At 37.1% G+C, this 27,994-nt stretch overlaps 1 protein-coding gene and 1 long non-coding RNA gene across 5 annotated transcripts in view; one reads left to right on the top strand and one right to left on the bottom strand.

Moving 5' to 3' along the window:
* Positions 1–27,994, top strand: part of PTPN20 (protein tyrosine phosphatase non-receptor type 20) — a 159,612-nt gene that overhangs the window by 79,598 nt on the left and 52,020 nt on the right. For all 4 annotated transcript variants that reach the window (XM_051981907.1, XM_051981906.1, XM_051981908.1 and 1 more), the window contains 2 exons: positions 5,820–5,981; positions 7,835–8,006. In XM_051981907.1, the coding sequence (XP_051837867.1) occupies positions 5,820–5,981; positions 7,835–8,006 (334 nt within the window). The remainder of the gene's footprint in view (positions 1–5,819; positions 5,982–7,834; positions 8,007–27,994) is intronic.
* On the bottom strand, positions 6,652–11,394 carry LOC127551817 (uncharacterized). The gene is made up of 4 exons (XR_007951181.1): positions 10,893–11,394; positions 7,467–7,569; positions 7,085–7,170; positions 6,652–6,958 (listed from the first exon to the last, which is right to left on the bottom strand). It is a non-coding gene; the product is annotated as an uncharacterized LOC127551817 (long non-coding RNA).

Consider the following 27,994-nt stretch of genomic DNA (forward strand, 5'->3'; position numbering starts at 1 on the left):
CAATGGCCCTTGAACCTCAAGTTCATGTCAATTGAGGATGAGTCAAAGGAAGTGGAGTTTTTTGGTCTGAAAAAGAATACATATGATAACAGTTTTCAAGGGCTTGAAGGGCTGTCATATGGAAGAAATGTAACATTTGTTATGTTTTGTTCCAGAGGACAGAATTAGAAGTAATGAATAGAGGTTATAAACAAATCAATTTAGTTTTGATGAGGAAGTTCTTTCTATCACTTAAAGTGTTCAAAAGTGTAATGTTCTACCTGGATAGGGAGTGATTGCTTGGAGGTCTTCAGGTGGAGAATAAATGATTACTTTTCTTTTTTTTCTCAGTAGTATTTTATTTTCCTAAATACATGTAAAGATAGTTTTCAACATTCTTTTTTGTAAAACTTTGTGTTCCAAATTTTTCTCCCTTCTTCTCTTACCTCCCTCCTCTCCAAGACAGAAAACAATTTGATAGAGGTTAAATATGTGTAATTCTCTTAAAATATATTTCCATATTTGTCATACTGTACAAGAAAAAGATTAAAAGGGAAAAAACACAAGAAAAAAAAAAGCAAACAAACAACAACAACAAAAGGTGAAAAATACTATGCTTAAGGTTCACAGTTCTCTCCCTGGAAGCAGAAGGCATTTTCCATCCCAGATTTATTGGAATTTCCTTAAATCACTGCATTGTCGAAAAGAGGCAAGTCCAACACAGTTGATCTGGATAACTACTTTTCATTTATGTTTTCTATTTGGGTTGAACCAGAAGCTACCGAAGTGCCTACTAACTCTTAAATCCTGTGATTCTTGATTTTTCATAGATTTTCTTGGTATCATTGAAAGCAGTGACAAGTGAGTGTCGACCTCTGCATTCATTTCTGAGAAAGCCTCTCTTTTTGCACTGTGTTTGGCAACAATATTTTAAAAGCATGGTGAGAGAGCTAGAAGCAATGGCTGAGCTCATTTAACCTATCACATTTTACAGGTTGTAAAATTGAGGTCCCTGGAAGCTTAGGAGTTTGCCTAAGGTCAAATCAGTAGAAAGTATTTAAGTAGGCTTTGATCTCAGTTGTTCTGACTATAGGGCCAAGTTTTTTTTTTTTTTTTTTTTTTTTTTTTTTACTGGATTTCTTTATAGGAAAACAGTTTTTCTATCTTAAGAGGTTCAGATTTTTAGGTGCCTGACTTGAGACAGAATAGTCATCCAGAAGAGGGAATTCAATTCGACAAATGGTCTACTGTATACATGCTTGCACTCTTTTTCCCTCCATAGTCACAGACACATTGTAAACACTTAATTGTTGTTTATTGAATTGAATTGAATTTTAATATAAACACATAGGCAAAGCCCACATAGTAGGATGAAGGTTCAAGGAGAAAAAAAAAATCACTTAGAACTGAGAGAAGGAAAAAAAAAAAAAAAAAAAACTCCGCGAAAGAAGATGCAACTGACCTTAACATCCAAGGAAGAAGGACATTCTCTTTATCTCTGCATCCCATGTGGCCCTAGAACCATGACTTACATGTTTGTTGAGTTAAATAATTGTCTCACCAGCTGAATTTTAAATTCCTAGATTTTAGAGTGGTAACCAACATTTCTGATATTTACCCTCTGAAATGTGTTAAATGATATGCATGAGAGACACCATGGGGTGGTGAAGAGAGAGTGAGCCTTTGAGGCAGCAGTACCTGTCTGAAGTATGAAGTCCTGTCTCAGATATATACTAGCTGATTGATTCTGGGTAAATCAATTTACCTCAAATTGCCCCAGGTAACTCTAAATCTATAAAGTTGAGACAAAGTGCTGATTTCCATTGATGGAGGGAATTTCTTTTATTCAGAAGATGCCTCTATCAATGAGGCTACAGAGCCAGTCCTATTTAGTCCCCCACATTAAATAAAAAGCAACTGAATTCCCTTGGCCACAGAGGTAAATTCTATCATCTTTTTTCCTCACCACAGGAGCAATGAACAATACTCAAGTGCCACTGGCAACACCCTTTCAATTGGGTTGATAGTGTCTGTGGAACTGATTTGAATGATAATCTCTGCTTGTAGATGGTTCGGAAACACTTATTATAGGTACTTAAAGTCATGGATTTTGAAAACTGTCAAGGATCTCTGAGATCCTCCAGGCCATTCTCTAATTTTCTAAAGTGATCACTGAAGCACAGAGACCTTACCTGACCTCTCCAATGTGACAACACAGCTAATAACTGGGGTTCTGGGGCTCAAACCCAGCCCTTCTTATTCACAGCTCATTCTTTCCATTACCTCATGTTGTTTTATTAAGGAACATCAGAGTAAATAAGAGTTGGACAGCTCATACAGTCCTGCATTTTTTTCCTTTCAAACTAATAAAAGGATGTCATGATTCTAAGGAATGTTGTTCTGTGTAAGGCAAGTGTTTGTTCTGCTTTGGAGTCTGATTCTATTAGAGTACTTCAATCAGTAAACAATTACTTAGTCCCTACTATGTGTCAGGTACTGTGATGGACACTAGGGATACAGAGACAAAAATGAAACCTGCCCTGTCATTAAGGAGCATGTTATAGTCTATTGGGGAAACATAGACTTTCCCAATACAAAATCCCATACAAAATATAAACAGAATAATTTTTTTTTGGGGGGGAGATGCTGGGGAAGTGAAAAAGATCATTCAAGGAAAAGGGAGTAGGAGGAAAGGAAAGGTCACGGGTTATTTACTTTGCATTTATCTTTTTCTATTTTAATGTACTGGTTTATGTACATATGGTTTCTTTGATAGAATGTAAAAGTATTGAGGGCAGGACTTATTTAATTTTTGTCTTTGTATCCTAAGCACCTAGTATAGGGTTTGGCATATAATAAGTTTATAATAAATTTTTTGTGATTCATTATTACCATATACATATGATATGACTCATGGAATCACAAGATACTTCTAGCAGATGAGTTAAAAGAAAACAAATCTGCCAGCTTAACACTGATTTAAAGAAAATAAATTTGATTTCTAGAGGCAGGGAGATCTTTTCTCCTGTCTTAAATTATTTTGGGTCATGGACCCTTTGTCAATCTGGTAAAACCTTCTCAGAATAGAATTTTTCTTTTAAAATTGCAATAGAAGGAAATGCTAAGTTTTAGATAGAGGTCAATGAAAATCAATAGATAATTTCTTTTCATTCACGTTCACTGACTCCCTGAAATCCGTCCACAGGCCCCTTTGAGCCAGCTAGGAGCCATATACTATATGGGACTCGGAGGCAGCAAGACCTGCATTTTGTTTTTTACATTTTCTTTAGTTTTCAACATTTAATTTTAAAAGATTTTGATTTCTTTTTTCTCCTTCATCCTTCCCTCTTCTTCCCCCTGCCCAAAACAAGCATATATAGATTATACAAGCATATTAAACATATTTCCTCATATTGTGAAAGAAGAATCGGAACAAAAGGGAAAAGCCTCAAGAAAGAAAAAAAAATTGAAAACTGTATGCTATGATCTGCATTTAGACTTGATAGTTAATTAAGGGACCCCAGGTTAAAGAGATCTTGATTAAATGCAATCTTTCCTCCTTTCATGAATCTTCTCCCCGGAATTATCTCGAAGAATTTCAGTAACAAGGAATTCACTACTTCTTAAGGCAATCTACTTAATTTTCTAATAGCCACACCTGTTTGGGAAGTTCTTCCTTCTACTGTGAAATGAAAAATTGCTTTCCTCTGACTTGCACCTAATTAATTTTAGTTCTGCTCTCCAGGGGGCAAGCCCAACAAATCCAATCCATTTTTTGAAAACATGGCAGCTTTTCCAGGTCTCCTTGTATTGTTAATGAGCCCCATTTACTTTATTTTTAGTATTTTGTAGTTGTTTTTCTGTGTCCATGATGTTTCTCCCCAGGGGAGTATAAGCTTCTTGAGGGGCCATTTCATTGTTAGCACAGTACTCAGACATGAAGTAAGTACCTTATGTTAATTGAATGGAATACTAGTAAATACTAATAAAATTTCTCAAAAGTTTCCCTTTCAGGGCAGCTAGGTGGCGCAGTGGATAGGGCATCAGCCCTAAAGTCGGGAGAACCTGAGTTCAAATCTCTCTCTCTCTCTATATATATATCCATCCAGATACAGTGGAGCTAAGAGAACAGTGATAGGAATCGTGGAATTTGGTTCTCTTGCTAAGATTCATGACAATGAATTAGGCTATTTTGGGTCAGACTTTTGCATCAGCAGTGAGTCATCTGGTTTTTTCTTTTCCCCTTTCAGATTAGTGACTCAGATAGAGCCAACAGTAACTAGAAATTGTCATGTTTCTAGCATTGTCCAGACATCTTTGTGATAGGAGTTGGCAAAGGGGAGTGTTCTTTGATTTCTGACTATAAAACCAGGCACTGAAATTGGCATCTTTTAGGTCCTTTTTAGTGGTGGAAGAATTATCATTGGTTATCTGAAGGAGAAGAGGGAGTCCACACATTGATCCCTAAGAAGCAGCCCTGTGGATTCTTGAAGATTTGTTTGAGCTGATGAAATATATCCTTACTTTTCCTCTCTTGGGCTATCATTGGCTTCAGAATGTTGGAGTGGCTTAGGTGGATGCGGTAGGGGTGGAGAGGAGGAAGATGGGGGCTTAAAAAGCTCCAGGATTATGGATGTCACACAAGTCAACATCAGTTTTAGTTCTTTGTAACTTTCACTTACATCAAATTCATTGGGAAGGAAGGCACTTTTTAGTGAAACAGTGTGGTACACAGTGGAAAGAAGATTCGGAGGACCTGGGTTCAGATCTTGACTTTGCTGTGTATGTTTGGGCAAATCATTGCCTCTTTGAACCTCATCTTGTCATGTGTTCCATGAGGAAATTGCACTAGACAGCCTAAATCTTATTTTCCCTATTTGTCTTCCTTTCTCTCTCCTTTTACCCTCTCTACCCACAAAAGTGTTTTGGTTCTGGCTACTCCCTCCCCCAATCTGGGATTCCATTTTTCTTTATTAAAAACAAACCAAAAAAAAAAAAAAAACAACCCAAACTCAAACAGCTTTTGTTTTAGAGCCAACTTCTCAAGCTATAAATAGTATTAATAACTACGTTTAGATTCTATTTCAAACATCAGCAGTCATTGCCCTCTTGTCCTATGTCACCTTTGACTCATGAAGATAAATGTTTAACCGTTGTCTATTCTCAATGCGATACTACTGTCCTGTTGCTTTTATAAATAGATGCGACATGTTACAGATTATACAGCAAAATTCACTTATGTTGGCTTTCAGCATTTCCTATTCCAATTAAAGGAGCCCAGCCTGTTCCAGTATTTGCTCAGACAATATTTGTCATGCATGGCAATTTCCCATTTAACAGATTCTCCTCTTGGTATGAGTTTGTTTCACTGAATTTCTTATGTTCTATGAGTAAAAGTTTATTTCCTCCCCCCCCCACTCCCCTGCATCATAGTTATAAAATATGAGTTGTGTTTTCATTCCACACCTAATTCCATAGGCTTTTCTAGATATTAGATCTCTGTTTGGACTTTACAATCTGCTATGCAAAGCATGTAATAAATGTTTGATGATGATTTATAGTGTCTGCAGTATTTGATTAACTTCAAAGAGTTCTTTAAACCTTAAGAGAGTTACCAAGTCAAGCCTGCCCTTCATTAGTGGAACTCAATAATTTTAACTTGGGGACAAAATTTTGTCTTTAGGACATCAGCTTAATAATGCCGGCTCCTTGGTGTCTCTGGCATAGATATTGAATAAGATGTAAGGTAAAGTCATCACCTTGTTATATGTAAAATGGGGGAATTGGACTAGACAGTCAAAATCCTATTTAATTCAGATTTAATTTTTCTGTCTTTATAGGGTCATCTCATTGAAGTTGATTTGGAAAAAAGAGGGACAGGGAGCTTGGGGTTTGCCCTAACAGGTGGCAGAAATGGCCACTCATTTCTGATCAAAGCAATTTCCCCTGGTAGCATTGCTGACCTTGATGGAAGACTTCGGACTGGTGACATTTTACTGAAGGTAGGAGATTTATCTTACATATTTTTTCAAATTATTCTTCATTGCAAAGGTCTTTCTACTATATTGATAGGATCATGTAATATCTGTGCATATAATAATGTACAATATCCATGTGATTTGTGTCACACTAATTGAAGAACAGCTGGGCAGCTGGATGATGCAGTAGATGGAGTTCTAAGCCTGAAGTCAGGCTTCCTGAGTTTGAATCCGGTCTTAGATATTTATTAGCTATGTAGCACTGCACAAATCACTTAACCCTGTTGGCCTTAGTTCATCCATTGTAAAATGAGCCGAAGAAGAAAATGGCAAAACTTCTAGTATCTTTGCCAAGAAAACTGTAAATGGGGTCACAACGCTTTGTTATTTGGACATGAATTGAAACAACTGAACAACAAAAATTTAAGAATATTAGCTTTTGGAGAGCCAAGACTATGGCATGCATGTTCTATCTGAAATCTAGTATGATAAGAGATTCTAAGCCTTGTGAGTGGGTGAATTTCAGTGATTAATTTGAAGTTAATTTAAACTACCATCCAAATTAAAGTAATGTTAATTATCTTTAATTAAAAGTATATATTTATCGACTGTGCAATGCTTTGTGGGAGGAAGACGGTGTTTTGTAAGAATTCATAACTCCAAGTTTGAGTTCCAAAGAATTTATTAATTTGGCATAATATAGTTTGAGCCCCAAATATTTTGGGCTTCTACATTCTCTTTGGACTCAATGTCTTAGTGTTAAATTGGACACTTAGTATATTGACTTCCTAGTGACCTGGAAGACTAAATGTGCTTTCTGAAATGCCTGGGAGAGTGTCCTGGCTGGTAGATGGCTTCAAGATCATTCTATATGAAAATCAGTTGAAACAAGTGGGAGTATTTAGCTGGGAAAAGAGAAGGTTCAATGGTGTGTCATGATCACTGTCCTCAAGAATTTGAGAAGCTGACAAATGGAAGATTAACATTACTCTGCTTGGCCCCTGAAAGCAGAAGTAGAAATAATTAATGGAAGGAAGTTTCTGGAATAGATTTAGGCTTGATGCATGGGAGAAAAATACCTAATAGAGCTGTAAATTGGAATGAATTGCTTCAGGAAGTCTTCATACCTCACTAAGGTTTTCAAATGAAGGTTGGATAAACCATTTGCCTCTTGTATTGTAGAACAGAGGTGTCAGCCACCCCTGGTAGGAGCCTGGGAAATGTAGCAAAAAATGGATTAAAATATAAATGGGAAATATTTAACAAAAGCAATAAAAATACAATAAAAATATTAATTTGCGCTTTCCTAAATTAGCATGCAACTGTGAGGATCCTTATCTATAGCTTAGTGGGCCCCCCCTCTTTTATATTGCTTCAGAGGACATTCTAATGACCAAATGACCAAAGGCTACTGAAGCCTCTTCCAGTTCTTCCAGAGTCACTAGAATTTGAAGTCTATTAAACAATAGCCACTAGATAAAGAAGAAAAAGAGAAAAACACATCTTTACCTGTAGCTCAGCTTTTGAAAAGCAGTTTTATTTTGAAGAGAGAGCTTTTGGATTTCGATTGATAGCTTTGTTTTGATCACAGTCTAATAGCAAGGTAGCCAGGCTGAAAAAAAAAACCAAAAAAACAAAACCTGTGAAATTGTAATTCAGAGGCAAGAATACTGAATGACAACTAAAGCAAAGATTTAGCTATGTTATTTAACCAAGATGAAAACTTGATGGGGGTATTTTCTCTTCAATAACAAGATCGGATAGAAAATAAATTGTATATTCTATCTAAAGGCATTTATAGATGGAGTTAATGTTGCAATATATGTACTAAAATTATTTAAGGTAACACTTTCCTTTTTCTGTATGTATTTAATCAGGTGAATGACAAATCAGTATTGGGTCAAACACACAGGGCAGTTATTGACCTCATCCGTCAGACTCAGGGAACTGTCAGGCTGACTGTCTCTCGAAGCACTGAAGTGAATTCATCTCATTCAAGCCATGGATACAACACGATGTTTTCACGCAGGAAAGATGCAACGTTGCCCGGTAGGTCATAATGCAATGCTTTGATCCCTTTGGATCTTTTCTCTTCTGGGACCTTGCTCCATCAATCAGCCTCTATTTCTCTCATGTGACTTCAATCTCTCCCTCTCTACAGGTTTCTTCCCCTTAGCCTGAAAACATGCTCATTTCTCCTGTCTCCTCAAAAGACTAAAAAACCCCAATCCAATTCAACCTCCCCCTGACCCTGTCATTTCCTCAAGCCATCATCAATCTCTTCTCTCTTCATGGTTGTAGAACAGAAGGATTCTGAAAGAGACACTGCTCAGATTCTTCATCAACTTTAAACAAGAGAAAGAGCAATTTTAATAATTCTATAACCACATCTTATACCATGTCTTACTGAGTGTGATCATCTGAAATCTTTGGTGAACCAATATTCTTAAGATTTTCTAGGTCAGGGATTCTTAGCCTAGAGTTTTATTTTAAAAAAATATTTTGATAAGTATTTCAGAATATTGTTTTCCTTTGCAAAAGTACATGTGCTATTTCACCCATTTAAAGATATGTTTCTGAGAAGAGTCCCATATAGCTAAAAAGTCCATGGCACAAAAGGTTAAGAAGCCCTGCTCTAGAAATTGGATGAGGATGAAAATAATGACATAAGATAACATTTATAAAATACTTCACATTTTGCAAAGTTACCTTATTTGATTCTCATCTTATTCCTGTGAAATAAATGCTAATGTTATTCTTGGTTTATACAGATAAGTAAACTACAAACAGGAAAGATTAAGTGACTTTCCAGGATTACACATCTAGTAAGTGTATAAGGTAGAATTCAAACTCAGATTTTTCCAATTCCAATTCAACACTATCCATGATTAAAGAGGGGAAAGGAATGAATTTGGAGAGAGGTGTTTAACAGGAATTACCAAAATTGGGGTCTATAGTGACAATTCTTAGCACAATTCTTGTGCCATGCACAAACTATTAGATCAAGCATATGAATTATTGGGGGGATTCCTAGCTCAGTATAAACAAACAAATCTCTTTTTTAATATAAAATATTTACTTACTTTAAAAATTTTAAATAATCTTCAGAACATAAGACATACAATCATTCTTGAAAAGATGTTGGCAATGAATCATGAATCAGTTACTGTCCTAGGTACAGCAGGTCTGCCACATGATTACTTTCTTGGCTGATCAAAAAAAAAGGAAAAAAAAAAAACAGGACATAGAGAAGCAACTCTGTCCTGACCTGCCAGAAGAGAAGAAGAGACTGAAAGAAAGAAGAGAGCCAAAAAACCATCTGCTTTTAGAGAAGGGGCAGAAAACATGAAAGCAGAGCCAGAGTCAAACCTTTGCTCTCCTGCACAAAGGAAAAGAGAAGAACAAACAAGAGAGAAGCATGAATGTAGCTCCTTTTCGTCCTCCTTCTTTTTCTCGTCCTCTTCTTTGTCTCCCTTCTCCTCTTCTCCTTCCTCCTCCTTCTCTTCCTCTTCCTCTTGTCTCCCTTCTCCTCTTCTTCTTCCTCTTCCTCCCCTTTTTCCTTCTCCTACACTTTGTCCCCCTTCTCTTCTTCCTCCTCCTCTTTGTCCTCTTCTTCCTTGTTCCCTTCTTTTCTTCTTCTTTTCTTTCTCCTCCTCCCCTATATCCTCCCTCCTCTTCTACCTCCTTCTCTTTGTCCTCCTTGTCTCCCTCCTCTTCCTCTTTTTCTTCCTGCTCCTTTTCCTCTTCATTCTTCTCCTATTCTTCCTTTTCCTCTTCTTTTTTCTTCTCCTCTTTCTCTTTGTCCTCCTCTTTGTTCCTCCCTTCCTCCTCCTCCTCCTCCTTTTTCCCACTTCCTCTTCATTCTTCCTTCTCCTATTCTTTTCTTCCTCCTCCTTCTTTTCCCTCTTCCTCTTCTTCCTCCTCTTCTTCCTTCTCCTCTTCTTCCTCTTCTTTTTCTTCCTCTTCCTCTCCTTTCTCTTCCTCCTTTTTCAACTTCCTCTTCATTCTCCTATTCTTCCTCCTGCTCTTCTTCTCTTTCTCCTCCTTCTTTTCCCTCTTCCTCTTTAATCTTCTCCTATTCTTCCTCCTCTTCCTTTTCTTCTTCCTTCATCATTTGCTGGGTCACATAGCTATCAAGTGTCAAGCTCAGGCAATGGGAGAAACCAAAGGAAAGAAGGAAGGATAATGTATACCAGAAGACCTGGATTTTGAAAATTCATTTACTACTACTGGTTAAATCAAGTTAAACATTCCTCGGCATGTTCCTTCTAATCAGGATCCCGGTCTCCTATTTAGCATCTCTGAAAGAGAAACGTTATCTCATTTTCCACATTCAAAGCTCTGTCATCTTGGAAAGTCTAAACAGGTAGTGTTTGTTTTATTTACAAGTGCAGAGGATGTGTTGTATGTGTTATGTTGCTCATCCAGATTAGATGTATCAAGGGAAGCATGAAGGATTATCTCTTGTGTCTCCCCTTTTCTGAGGGAGATTTTGATTCCTGCCAAGAAAGGAAGTAGAAATTTGGTGCCAGGGCATGCCCTCCTGATCTCCTCAGAGAGAAGGGAATACTAGACTAGAATTCTATTTGCTCTCACCTCAAATAGCAAATATTAAATAGGAAAATTTTTTTTAGATTAAAGCTAATTTCCCAATAGCAATCCCTTAATGGACTAAGAATGCCCCAAACTATTTATTCCCAGTTATACATTCCCCTTCCCACCAAATGCTACTTAACACATGTAGCAAATAGAAAACAATCATACAAATTTAAAAAAAAATCCAAGAAAATAGCAAAACTTTATATCTTCCTACCTATCCAAACCTACACAATAAACTTATGTAACAAGTAGAAAAGAAACATAAAAACGAACCCAAAATTACCTAATTCAATAGCAAAGCATAATTAGAGGAAGTGGAAAACTGAAAATATATACCAGTCAATAAATGAAGTAAATGAGCTCTCCCAGTGGCAATGAGATAGCTCAGTCAACGAAGGGGAGTTCTAGATCTCTAGGGAATTTTCTGTTGGGGGAAATTCCTTGCAGTCTCCAACTGATCTGCTTCTCTACACGTTGGCTTCTTCCCATAGTCTTTCTTTCCCTTTAGAGACTTGAAGAGAGTCTGGAACTTCATGCCATCTCTCTGGAAGCTGGAAGCTAGAAGACCAGGATCTCTTCACTCAAGCTCACATCAACTCTGCCTCTTATGAAGGCATTGAGTTAATCAATCACCAATGAGTAGCTTTATTTATCAGTGGACTTTAAGCCACATGATGCACAATGAAGGAGTAGGAATCAATTTTGAATCATGGGGTTTCTGCCACATTAATAACAAAGTTGTTTTCCTGTTCCAGGCCATGTGACTTTGCTGGGGCTTATTTTTGAATTAAGGGTCTTATTTTATTAATAAACACAATTTATTCCCTCCCTTCCTCCTCATGACTACTCATAACCTACTGAAAACAAAGCCTTTCCATAGAACTATTATCCTGGCTGGAGCTGAGAGGGTCAATGTTACCCCATCCTTTTATTCCCAGCAGTTAGGTAACTTGGTGTGTAAATTCTCAGCTGATCAGGCACACTGGTAGCATCCAAGCCTAATTTTAAGAGAGTATTTCAGACTTGCTGTATTCATTCCCAAACCATATTTTTCAGTCCTTTACAACTTAGTCTCTGTTCCCACTGTTCTACTGTAACTTTCACATCATTAATGGTCTCTTTTTCATTAAATACAACGTTCTCCTTTCCTCTCATTCCTGCTCATGAACTCTCTTGGGCACTGTGGACTACTTTTTCCTTGCTTTCCTAGCCTTCCTTAGCTTCCATGATATTTCAGTTTCATAATTCTTCTGTCTAAAGGTCACTGATCACAAGTTTAAGAGATTTTGGAGAGTTTCCTAGATCCGAAGTCTATGAGTGTGTGATGAACCTTTTTGATATTCTAGTGAAACCTAACACCTTTTATTATAGTAATTTTAAGTGAATTAAATAAAAATATATATGAATACAAAGATGGTTAAGAGTTTAGTGAAAAAAAAGATGTAATTTCCCCCCATTCTAATCTCACTGACCTCCTCAAAGCTAACAATGGATCTCTGTGGACCACAGTTTAAGATTGTCTGATCTAATTTGATCCATTATATGTATGAGGAGATAAGAGGCTCAAATATATAGAGTGGTTCGTCCAAATTTATACAGGGATTAAGAAGCAGAAGTGAGATTTTATTTGGTTCCAAACCCAGTTCTCTTTTCCCCCTTTTCTCTTTCTCCATTTCTCTAACTTGTAAAGTATCCATCTTTTCCTTGCCCCTTAAATTTTTTCTCTATAGTGCTTTACCAGATCTTCTTTTCTCCTTTATATACCAATTCTTTTAGTAGTTCCCTCTACTTCCTCTCCTTCCTTTCCTCATGACTTTAATTATCTCCTCCATAGAACAGATTCTCAAATGTCAACTTCTCAGAGCTCTCTTGTCCTGTATCTCCAACTGAATATCTCACAGATGCCTCAAACTCCACATGTCTCAAGCAGTATTCCTCAATGTCCCCCACCTAAGGATACCTTCCCATCCATGTCTTTCTTTATCTAGATGTATAGGACCCAGGGGAAACAGTGCTGGGCTTAAGAGGTGAACCCCGAGTTCAAATCCCACTTAATGCACTTTCTATGAGTGTGATATTGGGCAAATTGCCTCTCTGGGCTTCATTCTCCTCATTCATAAAATAGATGTTGTAACTAGTACCCACTGCCTAGGGTTGTGGAAAACATAAAATTATACATAAAATGCTTTGTAAAGATACATACTTATGATAGATACATATATGCGAATGTATGATACATATATTGACATATATCTATCTACACATATATAATGTATATATATATATACATATAGACACAGACTGATATTTATATGTACATATATATACACATGTGCACTTGTATGTGTGTTGAGATAGTGTTTCTTTTAATGATACCATGCTCCAGTTAATCCAATTTTAACTTTAGAACTTCTATTGACTTTCTCTTTTTACTTCCACAATAGTCTAGAACCATACTTTTTCTTTATTCCAAATGCAGCCCATCTAATTGTTTCTTAGATATCTTTGTTAAGGATGGTTGGATAAGAGGCAGCCAAATGGCGCAATGGACAGAACATCAGCCTGAAGTCAGGAGGACCTGAGTTCAAATGTGACCCTGGGCAAGTCACTTAACCCCACTTGCCTCAGCAAAAAATAAAGAAAAAAAACCCATCAACAACAAAAAGAATGTTTGAATAGATGAATCTGTAAAGTATTTATTAATTATTTATGTCCATAAATGATAAATCCTAGAGATCTAAATAGATAAACAAGCAAATCAGTCTTTATTAAGTCAAGGAGCTTTTATTATGTTGTAAGGGGGACACAGCATGTAACAGGGAGCTGGAAAGGTAGAGCAAAAGATAATTATTTGGAGAATCAAGTCATGGTTGGGTCCCCTCCTGCAATAGTGGCCCTTTTTAAAACTAGTCTTCCTGCCTCATTTTATCCCTCCTGGGCGACAGGGCCACAGGTTTTGCTGCTCCCTAAGCAATCTTTTTAAGGCACCACTGAGATCATGTCACCTTCTCAAAAACCTTCCATGACTTCTCACTGCCTAACAAATCAGGCAAAGAGCCCTGGCTAGTCAAGGCCATCCAAACTTCTCATATTCTGCTCTTTCATTTATTCTGTGTTCTAGCAAAATTTCGCTGCCCTGTCCTGGTCAGTGGCTACCTTGCTCTATCTTTGTGTCTTCGCTAATACTGCCCTCCACCATGTTGGGAACAAACTCCTCCCAATCTTGTTTGTTGAAGCTCTGTCATGGCCTAATTTAGCCACTTGCCCCTTGCAGTTAACATTTAACAAGTGTCTATTATATTTAACTGAATTTAAGGATGTGCCAAGTACCAGCTTATCCAATTTGTCACCATCTTAACCTAAATAAAACCCTCCTGGCTCATTCTGACCAGTATGATGCTTATGAGGTTTTTTCAGGCTTTCCACATCTGCTGATGGTCCTTGCTCTCCGCTCCATTGCATCAGGCCTATTTCTGAGGCCTTTCTATATCCCAGATACATCCTGGCATGAGATCCATAAACTATTTTGCTCTTATGGCTCCCATCCGCCTGCCTGCCCATTCGCTGCTCCCTTCTCTGGCTTCAGCCGAAGGGAACGGGATCCAATTCGTGGCCGTGGGCAGCTCTGACCACAAAGCTTGCCAGGTGCCAGTCTGCTCTTCCAGCACGGTAGGGCTCCCACAAGATGGTGTCTCTGTAGCTTCCCTCAAGAAATTCAGAGAGAGCAGCCTGACAAGGCAGCAGGAAGGGTACAAGGAGGGAAAGGATAGGGACCCTTGGGTCACCATCACTCGTCTGTCCTCAGGATGCTAAGTTAATGGTCCTGGACATGTAGGGACAATTCAGGTCACAAACTCTGAACTTTGACCTCTTCTTAGTTACCCAAATGAGATTCATGTCTTCCTCATGATACCCGATTCAAATAAGGAAATGTAGGGACAGTTTAAAAAAAAATTACCTTCTGGCTCCTTCTTGAGCACAAGATAGAAACGATGGCTTGGGTTCCCCTTTCACAGCCTTCCCTCTATCCCTGCCATTGCTATGATAGACACTTCATTTTAGATATTGTTTTTACCCAGCTCACTCACTCCTTGGATCAAAGTGACGAGTCAGGATAGATAAGAGACTGACTGGATTTCTCCCTCTGTTGATGAGATCAAGGGGAGGCTTATGGACTACTGGGTTCTCTGGTGAAGATCAGGGGTTCAGGGCAAAGGACCACCAGCAGCTGAAGTGGGGCTCCCTTTCTTTCCTCAATGGCTCTTCCATTCCCTGCTTCCAAGGAGATGGTATTTGGATTGTCCCTCACCAATGTCTTCCTCGAGCCCACCACTGATTTTGGTGAGGATCTCAGGATGCATGAAAAAGTCAAGACTTTTGACTTTTAATGAAAAGGAAGAGAAGCTTTTTTCCCTTTCCTCTCTTGGCAACTTTTATGACAATGTTACTGAAATTCAGGGACATTTCAGGTGAGGCTGCTAGGAGACTAAAGTGTAGATTGATGACAATAGGTGAGTTTTCTTAATTCACCACTTTCTTCACCCTGTGAGAAAGCTACAGAATATTCTTAATATGGGCCACGTGTGACATGGGATCCACATATGAAAGGCAAGTAGCAGTCCTCAGGCTGCTGTCCCTGGAATAGTCCCTGATGATAATTAAGTGTAGAAAAAGACCTCCTATTGAAACCTGGGGACCAATGAGTCTCTTGTAGCAAATGATCTTTAGGAATTCACCAGTAAAATAAAGTTTTCTAACCATAAGAAAAAGAAAAAGTTCAGGAAAAAAATCTACCCAGGTAATGCTTTTCCTCATTATAGAAGAAACAATAACACTTACTAATATGTCTTGTCAAGTAGCCCAACAATACAGAACAGCAAGGGACCTGAAAAAGCAAAGTACTATCTATAGGGGGCTTGATTTCCATTGATTTGTCTGTGATGACCAAAATTGTACTCAAACTACAACCCACAAAGCTAACTCAATCTGGAATAAACTAGACCTGTTCAGGGTGCTCAGTGTCATTTGCCCCATTTCTGAGAGGGGTATGACAAAGAGAGGATGGTGAGTAGAGAATTGTGATATACTACTATTGGTTAGGGCAAACTTTTAAAAATAGGAATTTAATATGGCACATGTCTAATCTGTCTTACATATTGAACCACCATGCAAGAAGAGATCCAAATTATAAAACTGCATCAGCAGGAGTGGCTTTGGACAGTATCAGCTATCTGAACATCAATCTGACTGGGATTTATATCACCCATATCTAAATAAAGGTCTACATGATATGTATACACACGTATGACATATAAATGTCTATATACAATACACATATTTAGAATAGCTAGGTGAGATAGTAGGTAAAGTGCCAAGCCTGGAGTCAAGAAGACCTGAATTAGAATCCAATCTTGGACACTCCCTAGCTGTGAAACTTTGGGCAAATCTTAGTTTTTTCATCGTAAAATGAGCTGGAGAAGGAAATGGCAAACCCTTCTATTATCTTTGCCAAGAAACCCCTCATGGGATCAAAAAAATTGGACATACCTAAAACAGCTGAACAACAACAGTGCATTTATTTGCATTAATAACTATAATTATTTTGTAGCTATTAATACAATCTACACAGTAGTTAGCATTAAAATATAATGTATATGCATAACATATAATATATAAAATAGAGTAATAACTACACAGTAATTAGCATTAAATATATTGTATAAACAAAATATATAATATGTAAATATAATATAGTCATAACTACTCAATGGTTAGCTTTAATAAAAATAAGAGTAGAAATATATATGTGTGTATGTATGTGTTTGGGCTTTTTTCCTCTTATTTTCCTTTTTTACACTTAACTATTGAGAAAAGCAGTCTGGCTGTCTGACTGAATATTATCTTCAGTTCACCTCTGCCCTAATATTCAGGAATCAGATGGGATTGTTCTCTCAGCATTTTTGGATACTGAGGTGCTGCCCCCAATTCTGTTGAGCTTTCTTTGAGACAAACATGCCTTCTCCCCACAAAGCTCTTATTAGGTACCAGCATCTTTGATTATGAATCAAAAGGACAAAAAAAGCCTCCAAAGCAGAGGCTGGTGGTCTGATTTCAACATCTCCAGAGATGGGACTCACCTGCCCAAACTGGGCCTTTCCCTCCCTCTCACCCTTTAGAGCAAACTGCAGTGGAAGTACCAGTTTCTGTGACATTTAAAATATTTGGCATGATTCAATGGGTTCTAAATATATTTTGCTCTATTTAAAATATACTGCATCGTTTCATAGTTTGGGATTTGGAGCTGTGCGATTGACTGCCATCTGGTGATAAGCAGGAGATTGCAAGTCATCCTGGGAGCCCAAACAGCAGGACAGAAAGGCTGCCCAGTAACCCTTTCCTTTAGAGGCATCCCTCCTATTCCTCTTAGTAAATGCAGCACTTTGCTTGCTAGGGTTCCCTGAAAGGCTACATCTCTCAATCCCCCTCAATGCTGAAGAAAATAACATTTAATTCCCCTGCAGAGAAAATATACACATGTTCCTTTCTATGCCTGTACTTCCCTAAAGTAATAAACTACCCCTAATTATTTTGTTTCTTTTTCATTTTAAATAATTTATTTTTTTATATTATATATAAAAACAATTTTTAACATTCACTTAAAAATTTTTTTGGACTCCAAATGCTCTCCTCTCCTCCCTTCCCTTCTCTTTCATTGATAAGGCAAGCAATTTGATATAGGTTGTACATGTGCAGTCATGTAAAGTATATTTCCATAGTAGTCATGTTGTGAAAGAAAACAGAGACCAAAAAGTCCCCACAAAAAAGGTGATTTTTTTGAAAGTATGCTTTCATCTGCATTCAGACATCATCAGTTCTTTCTCTGGAGGTGGATGGCATTTTCATCTTAAGTCCTTTAGAATTGTCTTGGATCTTTGTATTGCTGAGAATAGTCAAATCACTCGCAGTTGATTTTTATACAATATTGTTATTATTATCCCTACTTACATTCAAAAATACAAAGCCCATCAGGGAAATATTCGGGGAAGGAATGTAGCAAGAAATAAGAGGGACTAGAACCATAGCATCAGCAGGCTTCCAGTCAAACCCAGCTTTCCATGCACAATATGCCATTTGGAGATGCCTTTTCTTAGCTCCCCCATTTTCTCCTACTAGCTACCTTACTCTCCTAAGGAAGAATCTTGTCCATGAGGCTACAACTGGATATTAAAGATCATAGTTTTGAGCTGAATTTGATTTGAAAAAGAGTGTAAGTATGTCAACCCTATTAAACCCACTCTATGAATCTGGTTCTATTTCTGTCTGGGTGGAATCCTTCACTCACTTATTTAGGAGTCCTTTATTAAGTGTCATTCATATATATATCCTGTGTTAAGCATCAGGGAAGAAGCAAAGATCATTGAGATTTGGTCATAGAATTCGGGGAGTTTACAATCTAATATGGAAATATGGTTTGCATATATGTGTGTATATATATACATAGGAATATATATATACATATATAAAAATGCATGATCACTAGAATATAGAATAGAATAAAAGCATGACAAGTATGTAGTACTATTTGAAATTGGAGGAAGGAAATATGATTACTAATGTTATGGATCAGGAAAGACAATTGGTCTTGGAAGTGGTAATATTTAAGTTGGCTCTTAAAGGATAGTAGGATTTTAAAATGGCATTCTAGGCAGAATGAATGACATGAACAAAGAAAGTTGGAGGAAAAAGAAAGAGCTATATATGTGCAAGGAGTGATGAAGGGCTCAGTTTGGCTAAAGCATAGTAGAAATGATTTTGTTTGTTTTTGGTGGGGAAGTATAGTGTGAGATAAAGCTGGAAAAGGAGAAAGATTCTGGACAGCCAAAGAAGTGGAGACTTTATTCAGTAGATGATAGGGAGTTCATGAAGGAAGTTATGATGTGTGATCCAGTCTTAGTAACTAGGAAGTATTGTTATCTGCTGTAAATTGTCAGTTTGAATAAACAGAATGACTTTTAGAACAATTGTGGGGAATAAGAAAGGGAATCCACAAAAACAGGATCAAAAAGGATCAAAGAACAGAGCCCATTTGAAGTTAAACAGTTGGTGGTGGTGGTGGTGAAGGAGGAAACATACATTTATTAAGCTCTTATGTGTCAAGTACTATACAGAGAGCTTTATAGATATATCATTTGATCCTCATTTTACAACTGAGGAAACTGAGCCAAAGAGAGAATTAAGTGATTTGTTTAGAATCACAAAGTTCCAAAGAATCACAAAGTTCCAAGTGGTTGAGGTGGGATTTTGAACTTTGGTGGTCTTAATTACAGGCTCAGCATATCCTGGATCCCTGCATTTTATATCACCTGAAATTTAAAACAATCTTCAAGATCCTAAGCAGCTAGCAACAGAATTAAAGAAATTAGTTGGGTAAGGTAATGGTTTCCTTAGTTTAGAGTTGGGTATGTCAAGGGATCACCAGATCAAAAGATTTCTTTTCCTCACATTCCCCCCTTTCTATCCCCAGATTGCTGCTCAGAAGAGTTTTGTTTTTTAAATTTCCTTGACCTACTATAATCCTATTTTCTTAGGAGAGAGAGAGATTTCATTTTTTGCTTCGTCTGATTGTCATGTCTTCTCACCCCTTTCCTGGTGATCTTAGGAATAAGACTCCTGAACCTTACAAAAGCATCGGTATAAAGCAGCCTTCCTAGTTGTTGCCCTTTTAGTTTACTAAATGTGATCAAGAAAACTTGCCCCAAATTTCTTAAACTGTGGATCATGACTCTATATGAGATCTGAGTGTGGGGAGTATGCAATTATGATTAAGTATCAGTAAGTGTTTGATTTATATACTTATTTTATATATCTATATACCTAGGGTTGTATGAAAATTTCTTGAGTGATAAAAGGATTGTGAGTTGAAAAAGTTTAACAAGACCTGGTCTAGCCTATTGGAAGGACGGGGTAGAAGTCACTTCCAGGGGTCATCGGCTGTGGTCAACAATTATTTTTTTTCTAAGCTTTATTTTGCACTATGACCTTACTGGGGAAGTGTTTTTCTTTCTAGTTCAAGGTTATACAAACCTAAAAGCATATAACATTTACATAGTTTTCTCCCTCCTTACTCTCAGTCATCAGCCAGAGCCATATCATTCTTTATTGTTAAAGTTATATATGCATGCTTTTATGTCTTTCAGCGAGGAAAATGTTCTACCTTTTATATTTTGAAGCCCATAGTTTGTACAGAGAAACTGGAACCCAAGATGGGTGCGGAAAGAGAAGGATAGCATCCAGCTGCTTTAAATAAATTCACATCTCAAGGCCCCAATTAAATCCTCGGGAGCTGAAAGAACTTGCAGATGTTATCTGAAGAGAACTCAAAGAATGAGTGAAGCATTTGAAGAGTGAAAATAGGCAAATGTCCCAATTTTTTTTTTCAAAAAGGGAAAATGGTGGATTTTAGAAAGTACAACCTAGTAAAATTTGACATCAATCCCTGGCAAACTTCTAAAATGGATTATTAAACAGATGTTTTTTGAGCTCATTGTAAAGGATGTCCTGATCACCAGAAGGCTGACAGGGTTCCTGGAGCACAAGTCATGCCAAACTAACTTCATTTCCTTTTCTGATAGGGTTACCAGAGTGATAGCCTGGGGAATACCACAGACATAGTATCTTGTTATCAACAAAGCATTTTGACAAAATTGTTAGAAGTAAAATATGAGTAAGTGGGTTACTGAAGCTAACTGATCAACTGTGCAAAAAAAAAAAAGAGCATTATTGGAGAGTCACTAATCTGGAGGAGATTTCTAATGGGCCCTCTGTCTTGTTCAATATTTTTGTTTGCTCTTGATAATAAGTAATCCCGTTTATCAAATTGGTAGACACAAAAGTGGGAAGAATAGCTAAAATTGTAGGTCAGAAGATTAACAATGATCTCAGTATGTTGGAACACTGGGCTGAAATCAAGAAGATGAAATTTAACCTGGATAAAGTGTAATTCCTGCATTAAGTTAAAAAGAGTCAAAAAGCTTAACTGCAGGACTAGAAAGGAGAGACCTGACTTGACAACAATCCAAGGGAAAAAGACCTGAGATTTTTCGGTTCACCACAAGTTCAGTACAAACCAACAATTCGATATGACTTCTAAACAAACTAACTCAAAGTTAGTCTGCATTAATAAAAGTCTTTCTGTGCTGGTCACACCTGGGGAGTTTAATAATAAGGAATTAATCACAGTGTAAGTACATTGAAAAAATCAAATTATATTCAGAGATTACGAGGAAAAAGGAAGGGGAGAGCCTTGAAAATAAGAGTCAGTTGAAGAACTTGAAAGTTCCTAGTTTAATATGGGGGGAAAGCCTTGTAAAAGCTTAACAGGATAACTCTTTGTTCATTGCAAGGGTTGTCAGAGGAAAAAAGAGTGGGCCAGTTCAACTTTGCTCCAGTAAGCAGAACTGGGAACAATAGATATTCTATAGCATAGAAGTGTTAAATTCAACATGTCCAAGATGAACTTTTATCTTTTTCCTCAATTTCTCTTTTCTTTCTAACTTCCCTATTATTGTTGAGGGCCCTACTATTCTTCCAGTCACCTCGGCTTACAACACAGGTTTAAATCTTCAAAACATTATTCTCTCATTCCCCATATTCCATCTGCTCATGCCAGACCCTATAAAATCTCTTTTTGAAACATCTTTTATATACACTTTCTCTCCTATGACACTAATATGCCCTGGTGAGGGCCCTCATTGTCTCCTATCAGGACTATTGCAATAACCTTCTGCCTCAAGTCTTTCCTGGCTCCCATCCATTCTTCACTCAATTGTCAAATTAATCTTCCTAAAACCAGCCCTTCTCCTCACCCCCATTTAATAAAACTCCAGTGGCTTCCTATTACCTCAAGGACCAAATCAAATCCTCTTTTGGCTTTGAAAATCCTTCATAAACTGGCTTCTTCCTTGACACTTGACTTCCTTGATGTGTTCCTTGCACAATATGGTCCATCTCCTGTGTATTTTCCCTGGCTATACAACTTGCCTTAAATTCTCTCCCTCCTTATTCTGTCCCTGAATTCTTCTTCTTTAAATTTTCTTCTTTAAATAGCCTTTTGTGATTCCTTTTAAAATTCCTATGGGGACAGGACCTGAGTTCAGATCCAACCTTTGACATTTACTATTCTTGTCACCACGAGCAAGTCACTTAACCCCAATTGCCTCCAAAAAAGAATCTTCCCTCTCACATTTTCTCCAGTTTTTCCTGTCTATGTATTGTTTGTCCCTGGTTGTCTGCATGCTACTTCCCCCAGTGGACTGTGAGCCCCGTGAGGACAGGGGCTATTTTTTCCCTTTTTTGAATGTCTAGCACTTAGTGTAGTTGCTAGCATGTGACAGGTGTTTGATTAAATCCTTAGTGACTGATTTGGCAATGGAGAGCAAGTTTCAGCTTAGCATAAGGATACTTCTCTAACAATAACTGCTTTCCAATAATTCAGTAGGAATTCTTGTGAAGTGATCTTCCCATTTCTGGGAGTGTGAGTGAACAGTAAATCCAATTCAACAAGTTTTTAATGTGTGCAAGGCACTATGGATACAAGGACAAAGAGACAGATGTTCACTGACTCAGGGAACCCATGGGTATACAACATGTAAACATATATGTACATCTCAATATGCATACAATGTATGCATGTATACATATGTACAGGTATCCATATGTATGAATATTTCATAAGACAATTTGAGGAGGGGGAAATGAGTACTAAGAGAATTAAGGAAGGTTTCATGTGGGAGATAGTACATGAGTGGAGCTTTGAAGGAGGGAAGATAGAGATCCTAAGTCTGGAGAGGAGGATGGAAGATATTTCAGGCAAAGGGGAACAGCCTGTGTAAAGAAAGTGAATAGAAAAGATAAAATAACAAATTCAAGGACTGGCAAGTAGGCCCGTTTTCCTAGAATGTAGAGTACATGAAAGGAAATAATAGTTAATGAGGCTAGCAAATATAGCCTGGAGAGACTGAATGAATGAATGAATTGATGGATGAAAGAGTATTTGTGTGCCAGGTAACTTTGGTGATTTGATTGAGATACAAATATAAGTAAGCAAGACAGTGGTGGGAGTCACAGGGCAAATGATTGACATGTCCTTTTTGGAAATGATAGTATTGATTTGATTATAATGTTCAGAACCAGAATTAGAGAATGTTAGAGAGTGGGGGAGAAGGAGGAGGTGGAAGCTGGAGAGTAGATGGCAATGGTACTTCCGAAGTGGTGTGGTGGGTAGGAAATTGGTAGAGATTAGATAACTGCTCACAGTTCACAGTCACAGGGATGGAAGCTTAGTCTAATTGGAGGTAGAAGCTAGAAAGTAAATAAACAGAGGTGTTCTTAACTTGTGATTCAGTGATTTATTATCAGTGATCAGATCAATTTATATATCTAGATATCTATGAAGTTATAGACATAGATAATTCTATTCTGATATTATTGAATTGTAATCTTATGTATTTTTTGTGAATTTAAAAATATTCTTCTGAGAAGGAACCTATAAGCTTCATCAGACTGCCTACAAGAGGCCATGACAAAATAAAGGCAACAGCTCTTGAGTAAGGTTGTACCATGGTCAGAGATCAGTGGTTCTCAAAGTATGGTGTAGAGAATCCTGGGGATCTCTGAAATCCTTTTAGAAGATCTACAAATTCAAAAATAGTTTTTATTTCCAATATGGTAAATGTCTATAAACATAACCCAGATAAACAAAAACGCTTTGGAGAGATCCTCAATAATTTTTAATAGGATAAAGATACTGAAAATAAAAGTTTGAGGACCACTCAGAGTTGTTTTTCAGGAAGCTTAGTGTAGAAACTGTGTGGAGTATGGAATAGAGGTGAGAGATTGGAAGTGGGGTATTAGGAAGCTGTAGAGATAATCCAGATGAGAGTTACAATGGTCCAAAAGAGAGTAATGGCTAAGTTGAGAGAGGAGAGGGGATGTGGATATTGTAGAATGAACAAGATTAGATGGCTTTTTGGCAGGGGAGAAGTGAGGAAGAGTCAAGGATGACTCTGGGGTTACAAATCCAGATTTTAGAAAAGCTGTTGATATCCTCAAGAGGAAAGAGTGATGTTAGGAGAGAGGTTGGATTTACTAGATGGAGGTAGGGAAGAGATGATGAATTCTAGGATACTGTAAAAAGGATTTCTGTAGGGATGAGAAATTAAAGCAGATGACCTTCAATGTCTATGCAAAAGTCTATGATAAAAATCTCCTTCACCATACAACAATCTATAGAACTTGTCATTGGACTAGCAGTTATTAAAGGGTTGATGTTTTGTGAGTGAAAAGTCTATCTAGCCAATAAATCACATTTTGAAATGGTGAAGGAATGAGAAAGGAATAATCACTTATGTAGTGCTTACTGTTTACTAATGAATTTCCTCTAAAAAGTTCAAAGCACTATAACATATTTTTTACAGATATCATCTCATTTGATCCACACTACACCCTTTTGATGTAGGAGCTATTATTATCTCCATTTTACAGTTGAGGAAACTGAGGCACTAAGTGACATGCCTAGGGTCACATAGCTAATAAGTATCTAACCTTAGTCCTTCCTGCCTCCAGGACCAACTCTCTATTAATTGTGCTATTAGATATCTCTAATATATTATATTATAATATATAATATATGATATAATATATAATTATAATATATAATATAATATATTACCACTAGTTGTGATAATAAACTAGTTATAATTATCAGCAACTAGGAGAAAGTAGAAGAATATATGCTAAAGATCAGGTGGGCTAGCAAATTTTTCTTTACAGATAGATTTTGACCAAACCCTATGAATATTCCATCAATTTTAAATCAGGAAAGACAAAAACCAAGTAAGCTTCAATATTCTGACAACACCCCCAAAATTTTTTAATCAAGAGTTTTTCTTTAAAAATAGATTATCATCCCTTCTTCTGGATCAACCTGAATGTGCAGTTCACATCCCTTCGCCTGCATTCCTTTCAGAAAGAACTCAATATTTCCAACTCTGAAATCCCTCTCTCAGATATTTTTGTTTTGAAGAATGAGATTTCATGTATAGATAGGGAAATGAGCTGAAACACTTTAAGCATTTCAGCTAGAGTTTCAGGAAATGTGATTTGTGTTTGTGAACTAAGAGAATGTATGTTCTCTCATGGTGAGGTTAAATTACTGTTTTGAGGGGAATATAGCAATTCAGCTTTGCTGAAGAATACTACTATTCTGACTGAGAATGCAAACATTATTTTTATTAGTAATTTTCTTGGGTTTTTCTAAAGTATCTCCTTGGAAGAGTTCAAGGTACTTAACATATGTTGTTTTATTTTCCATCACACTATCTTTGTGATATAAATCCAGATTCATAAAAGACACAATAGATTTATAAAGTACTATCTTTTCTAGTTTGGACTCCTGAATTGATATATTGAAGAAAGGGAGTCACTATATCTATTCCTACTAGAACCCAAGGAAATATGGCTGAAGAGTGTGTTCCTTGGAATCTCAGGACTTGTATTCAAATGCTGACTCTCAACCCAAATTATTTGGGTGACCTTGAGTATTCAAATTTCAATTTTTGCATTCAAAATAAAAAAAATTCAACTAGATGACCTCTAAAGTAATTTCTAATTTTATGTCTATTATCCTATGGAAGGAAGTATCTAGTAGAGTATCCCAGGATCCTGGGATATCCCTGACTTCTTTTTTTGATTTTTTTTATCACCATCTTGAACAGAGGCATAAATGAATTGAGTTTATCAAATTTGAAAATGACACAAAGTTGGAAGATACCATGAACAGACTGGATGACAAAGTCAGGATTTAAAAAGATATTGGCAGCCTAGAACATTGGGATTGAGTCTAATATGATTTATAATGTATAAAAATAAACATAATGTCTCACACTTGGGGTTTAAAATTGACTTTGGAAATAAAGATGGGGGCATGGTAAGAAAAGAGTGAATATGCAAAAGAAGATTTGAGGATTTTGACAAATTGTAATGTAAGTCTATATTATGACATGGCAATTATAAAAAGCTAATGTAATCTTAAGCTTCATTGAGAGACACATTACCTCCAGAATGAGAGATAACAGTCCCTACTTAGATCACACTGGAGTATTTAGGGATTCAGTTGTGGGTGCTAGAGCTAAGAAAAAAAAACCAATGATAAACTAGAGAGTGTTCCAGAGAGGGGACCAAGAATAGTGCTGTGTCATATAAAAATAAGTTGAAGGAACTGGAGGTGTCTAGCTTGCATAAGGACAGACTTGGAGAGGAACCAGAAATAACAGCTGTCTTCATGTCTTAGAAGGGATGTATTATAGAAGAGGGCCAGTCTTCTGCTTCTCCTCAAAGGAAAAAGCCAGAAACAATAGCTTAATGATATGAAAAGTTTCTTGACTCAGGAGTAGAACTCACTAGGGGTCTTCAAACTATGGTTTTTTTCACTATAATGTAGATTGAATGGCTTCTGAGGATCCTCTTAACTCTGAAATTCTGAGGACTGGATGAAGAATGGGAAGGATGGATGTATGGATGGGTGGATGGATGGACACAGTAATAGTGACAGCTGTTTTTAAAAAAAATCCTTAAAAAACTAAGGGATAACCATCATTATCATAGTCAAATTATTCTGTTAAATTCCATAGACTTTTCTCAGTTCACATCTTTTATGATGTTTTGCAGTTTTTGACATAGCCAACTATCCCTTTCTCTTAGATTCTCTCTTCTCCCTGTTTTTCTATCTACTTAACCATTATACACCAGTCTCCTTTGTTGGATCCTCCCATGTTTCTTGCTTCCTATATGTAAACATTTCCAAGGCTTTGTAATGGACCTTTTTCTCTTTCTGCATTCTCCTTAGGTTCAGTTATCTCTAGACAGGGAAATCCACATCTGTGGATCAAGCTCAATTTTTTCTTCTGAACTCCAACCCTACATTACCAATTTCTTACTTGATATCACCATAAAGTATCCTGTTAGTATCTCAATCACAATATCCAGAACAGAACTCATCTTCCTTTCTAATATTTCTCCTTCCCCAAACTTCCCTATTCCTATCGAGGTCATCACTATACTTCTATTTATGCAGGTTTTTAATTTAAGAAACAACTTTGACTCTTTCCTCTCCCACATTCCCTCTATCTTGCCAATCAACACATTTAATGGATTCTTCTTCCACATCTTCTCTCAAATTCATCTTTTTTCTTCCTCATTTTCCTACCATTCAATTACAAACCCTCATGACTTCTTGCCTTATTTACTGCAAGAGTTTCCTATCTGTGCTCCATTCTCTAAGCAATACCTAGCTTCTCTACATAACTGTAAAAATAATATTTCTCTGTCACAGTTCTGAGCATGTTATTTTCCTGTTCAAAACTCTTCAATAGTTCCCCGCTTCTTCTGGAATGAAATATACATACTTCATATTACCCTTTAAAACCTTACACAATATGGTTTCAATTTAGCTTCCCAAACTCATTTGATGGTATTCTTCTTGTGCCCTACATTCTAGTCAAATAATTATCATCATCACATTGCTGACTCAAGCCCTGGATTATACCTTCCTTAGCTTCCTCTTCCATCTGATAAGAGGTCTGTAGCATCCTTTTTTCCCCTCCAAATTACCTAGTATACTGTTAATATGTAAACTCCTTGAGGGTAGAGATTTTCTCTCTCTTTCTTCTCTCTCTCTCTCTCTCTTTCTCTCTCTCTCTCTCTTTATTCTCTCTCTCTTTCTTCTCTCTCTCTCTCTCTTTCTCTCTCTCTCTTCTTCTCTCTCTCTCTTCTCTCTCTCTCTCTCTCTCTCCATTTATATTACCATCTTTCAGACATACCTCAATGCTGGGTCACCTCTGCTGTCCACTTTTTCAGTTACTACATCTGGGTGGTTGAACTCTACTGGAAAAAGCCACAGAACTATGGGTATAAACTTGACTTATAAATTCTAACTTTATCTGGCCCCTGGAAACAACTTGAAAATCCTTTTATTTATCTGGGTCCTCTGGAAGGGACTTAAGAGGCCATTAGTCCCAAGCCCCTCATTTTATAGAAAAGGAACCTGAAACTGAGAGAAATTGTGTGATTTGTCCAATATCACATAACTAGTCAATATCTGAGGCAACATTTGAACTCAATTCTAATCTGATTTTGAACCCAGTGCTTTGAACACCATGCATTCTAGCTGCCTCCTTTCTATGTCACCTCCCTTTCCATCTATTACCCATTTTTCCTCCTTCCTGCTTCTCTAGGACCTAGCTGCATTATGTTTCCTATCTCATTTTCACTCTCACTCTCTTTCTCTCCTACTTTCTCTCTTTTTCTTTCTCCTTCTCCATCTGCATTATACACAGACTTCTCTTAACTTGAAAAGAAATCACTTGCTGGATCCTGCTATG

Source organism: Antechinus flavipes, chromosome 2 (genome assembly GCF_016432865.1).
Source record: "Antechinus flavipes isolate AdamAnt ecotype Samford, QLD, Australia chromosome 2, AdamAnt_v2, whole genome shotgun sequence".
Classification (NCBI taxonomy): domain Eukaryota; kingdom Metazoa; phylum Chordata; class Mammalia; order Dasyuromorphia; family Dasyuridae; genus Antechinus; species Antechinus flavipes.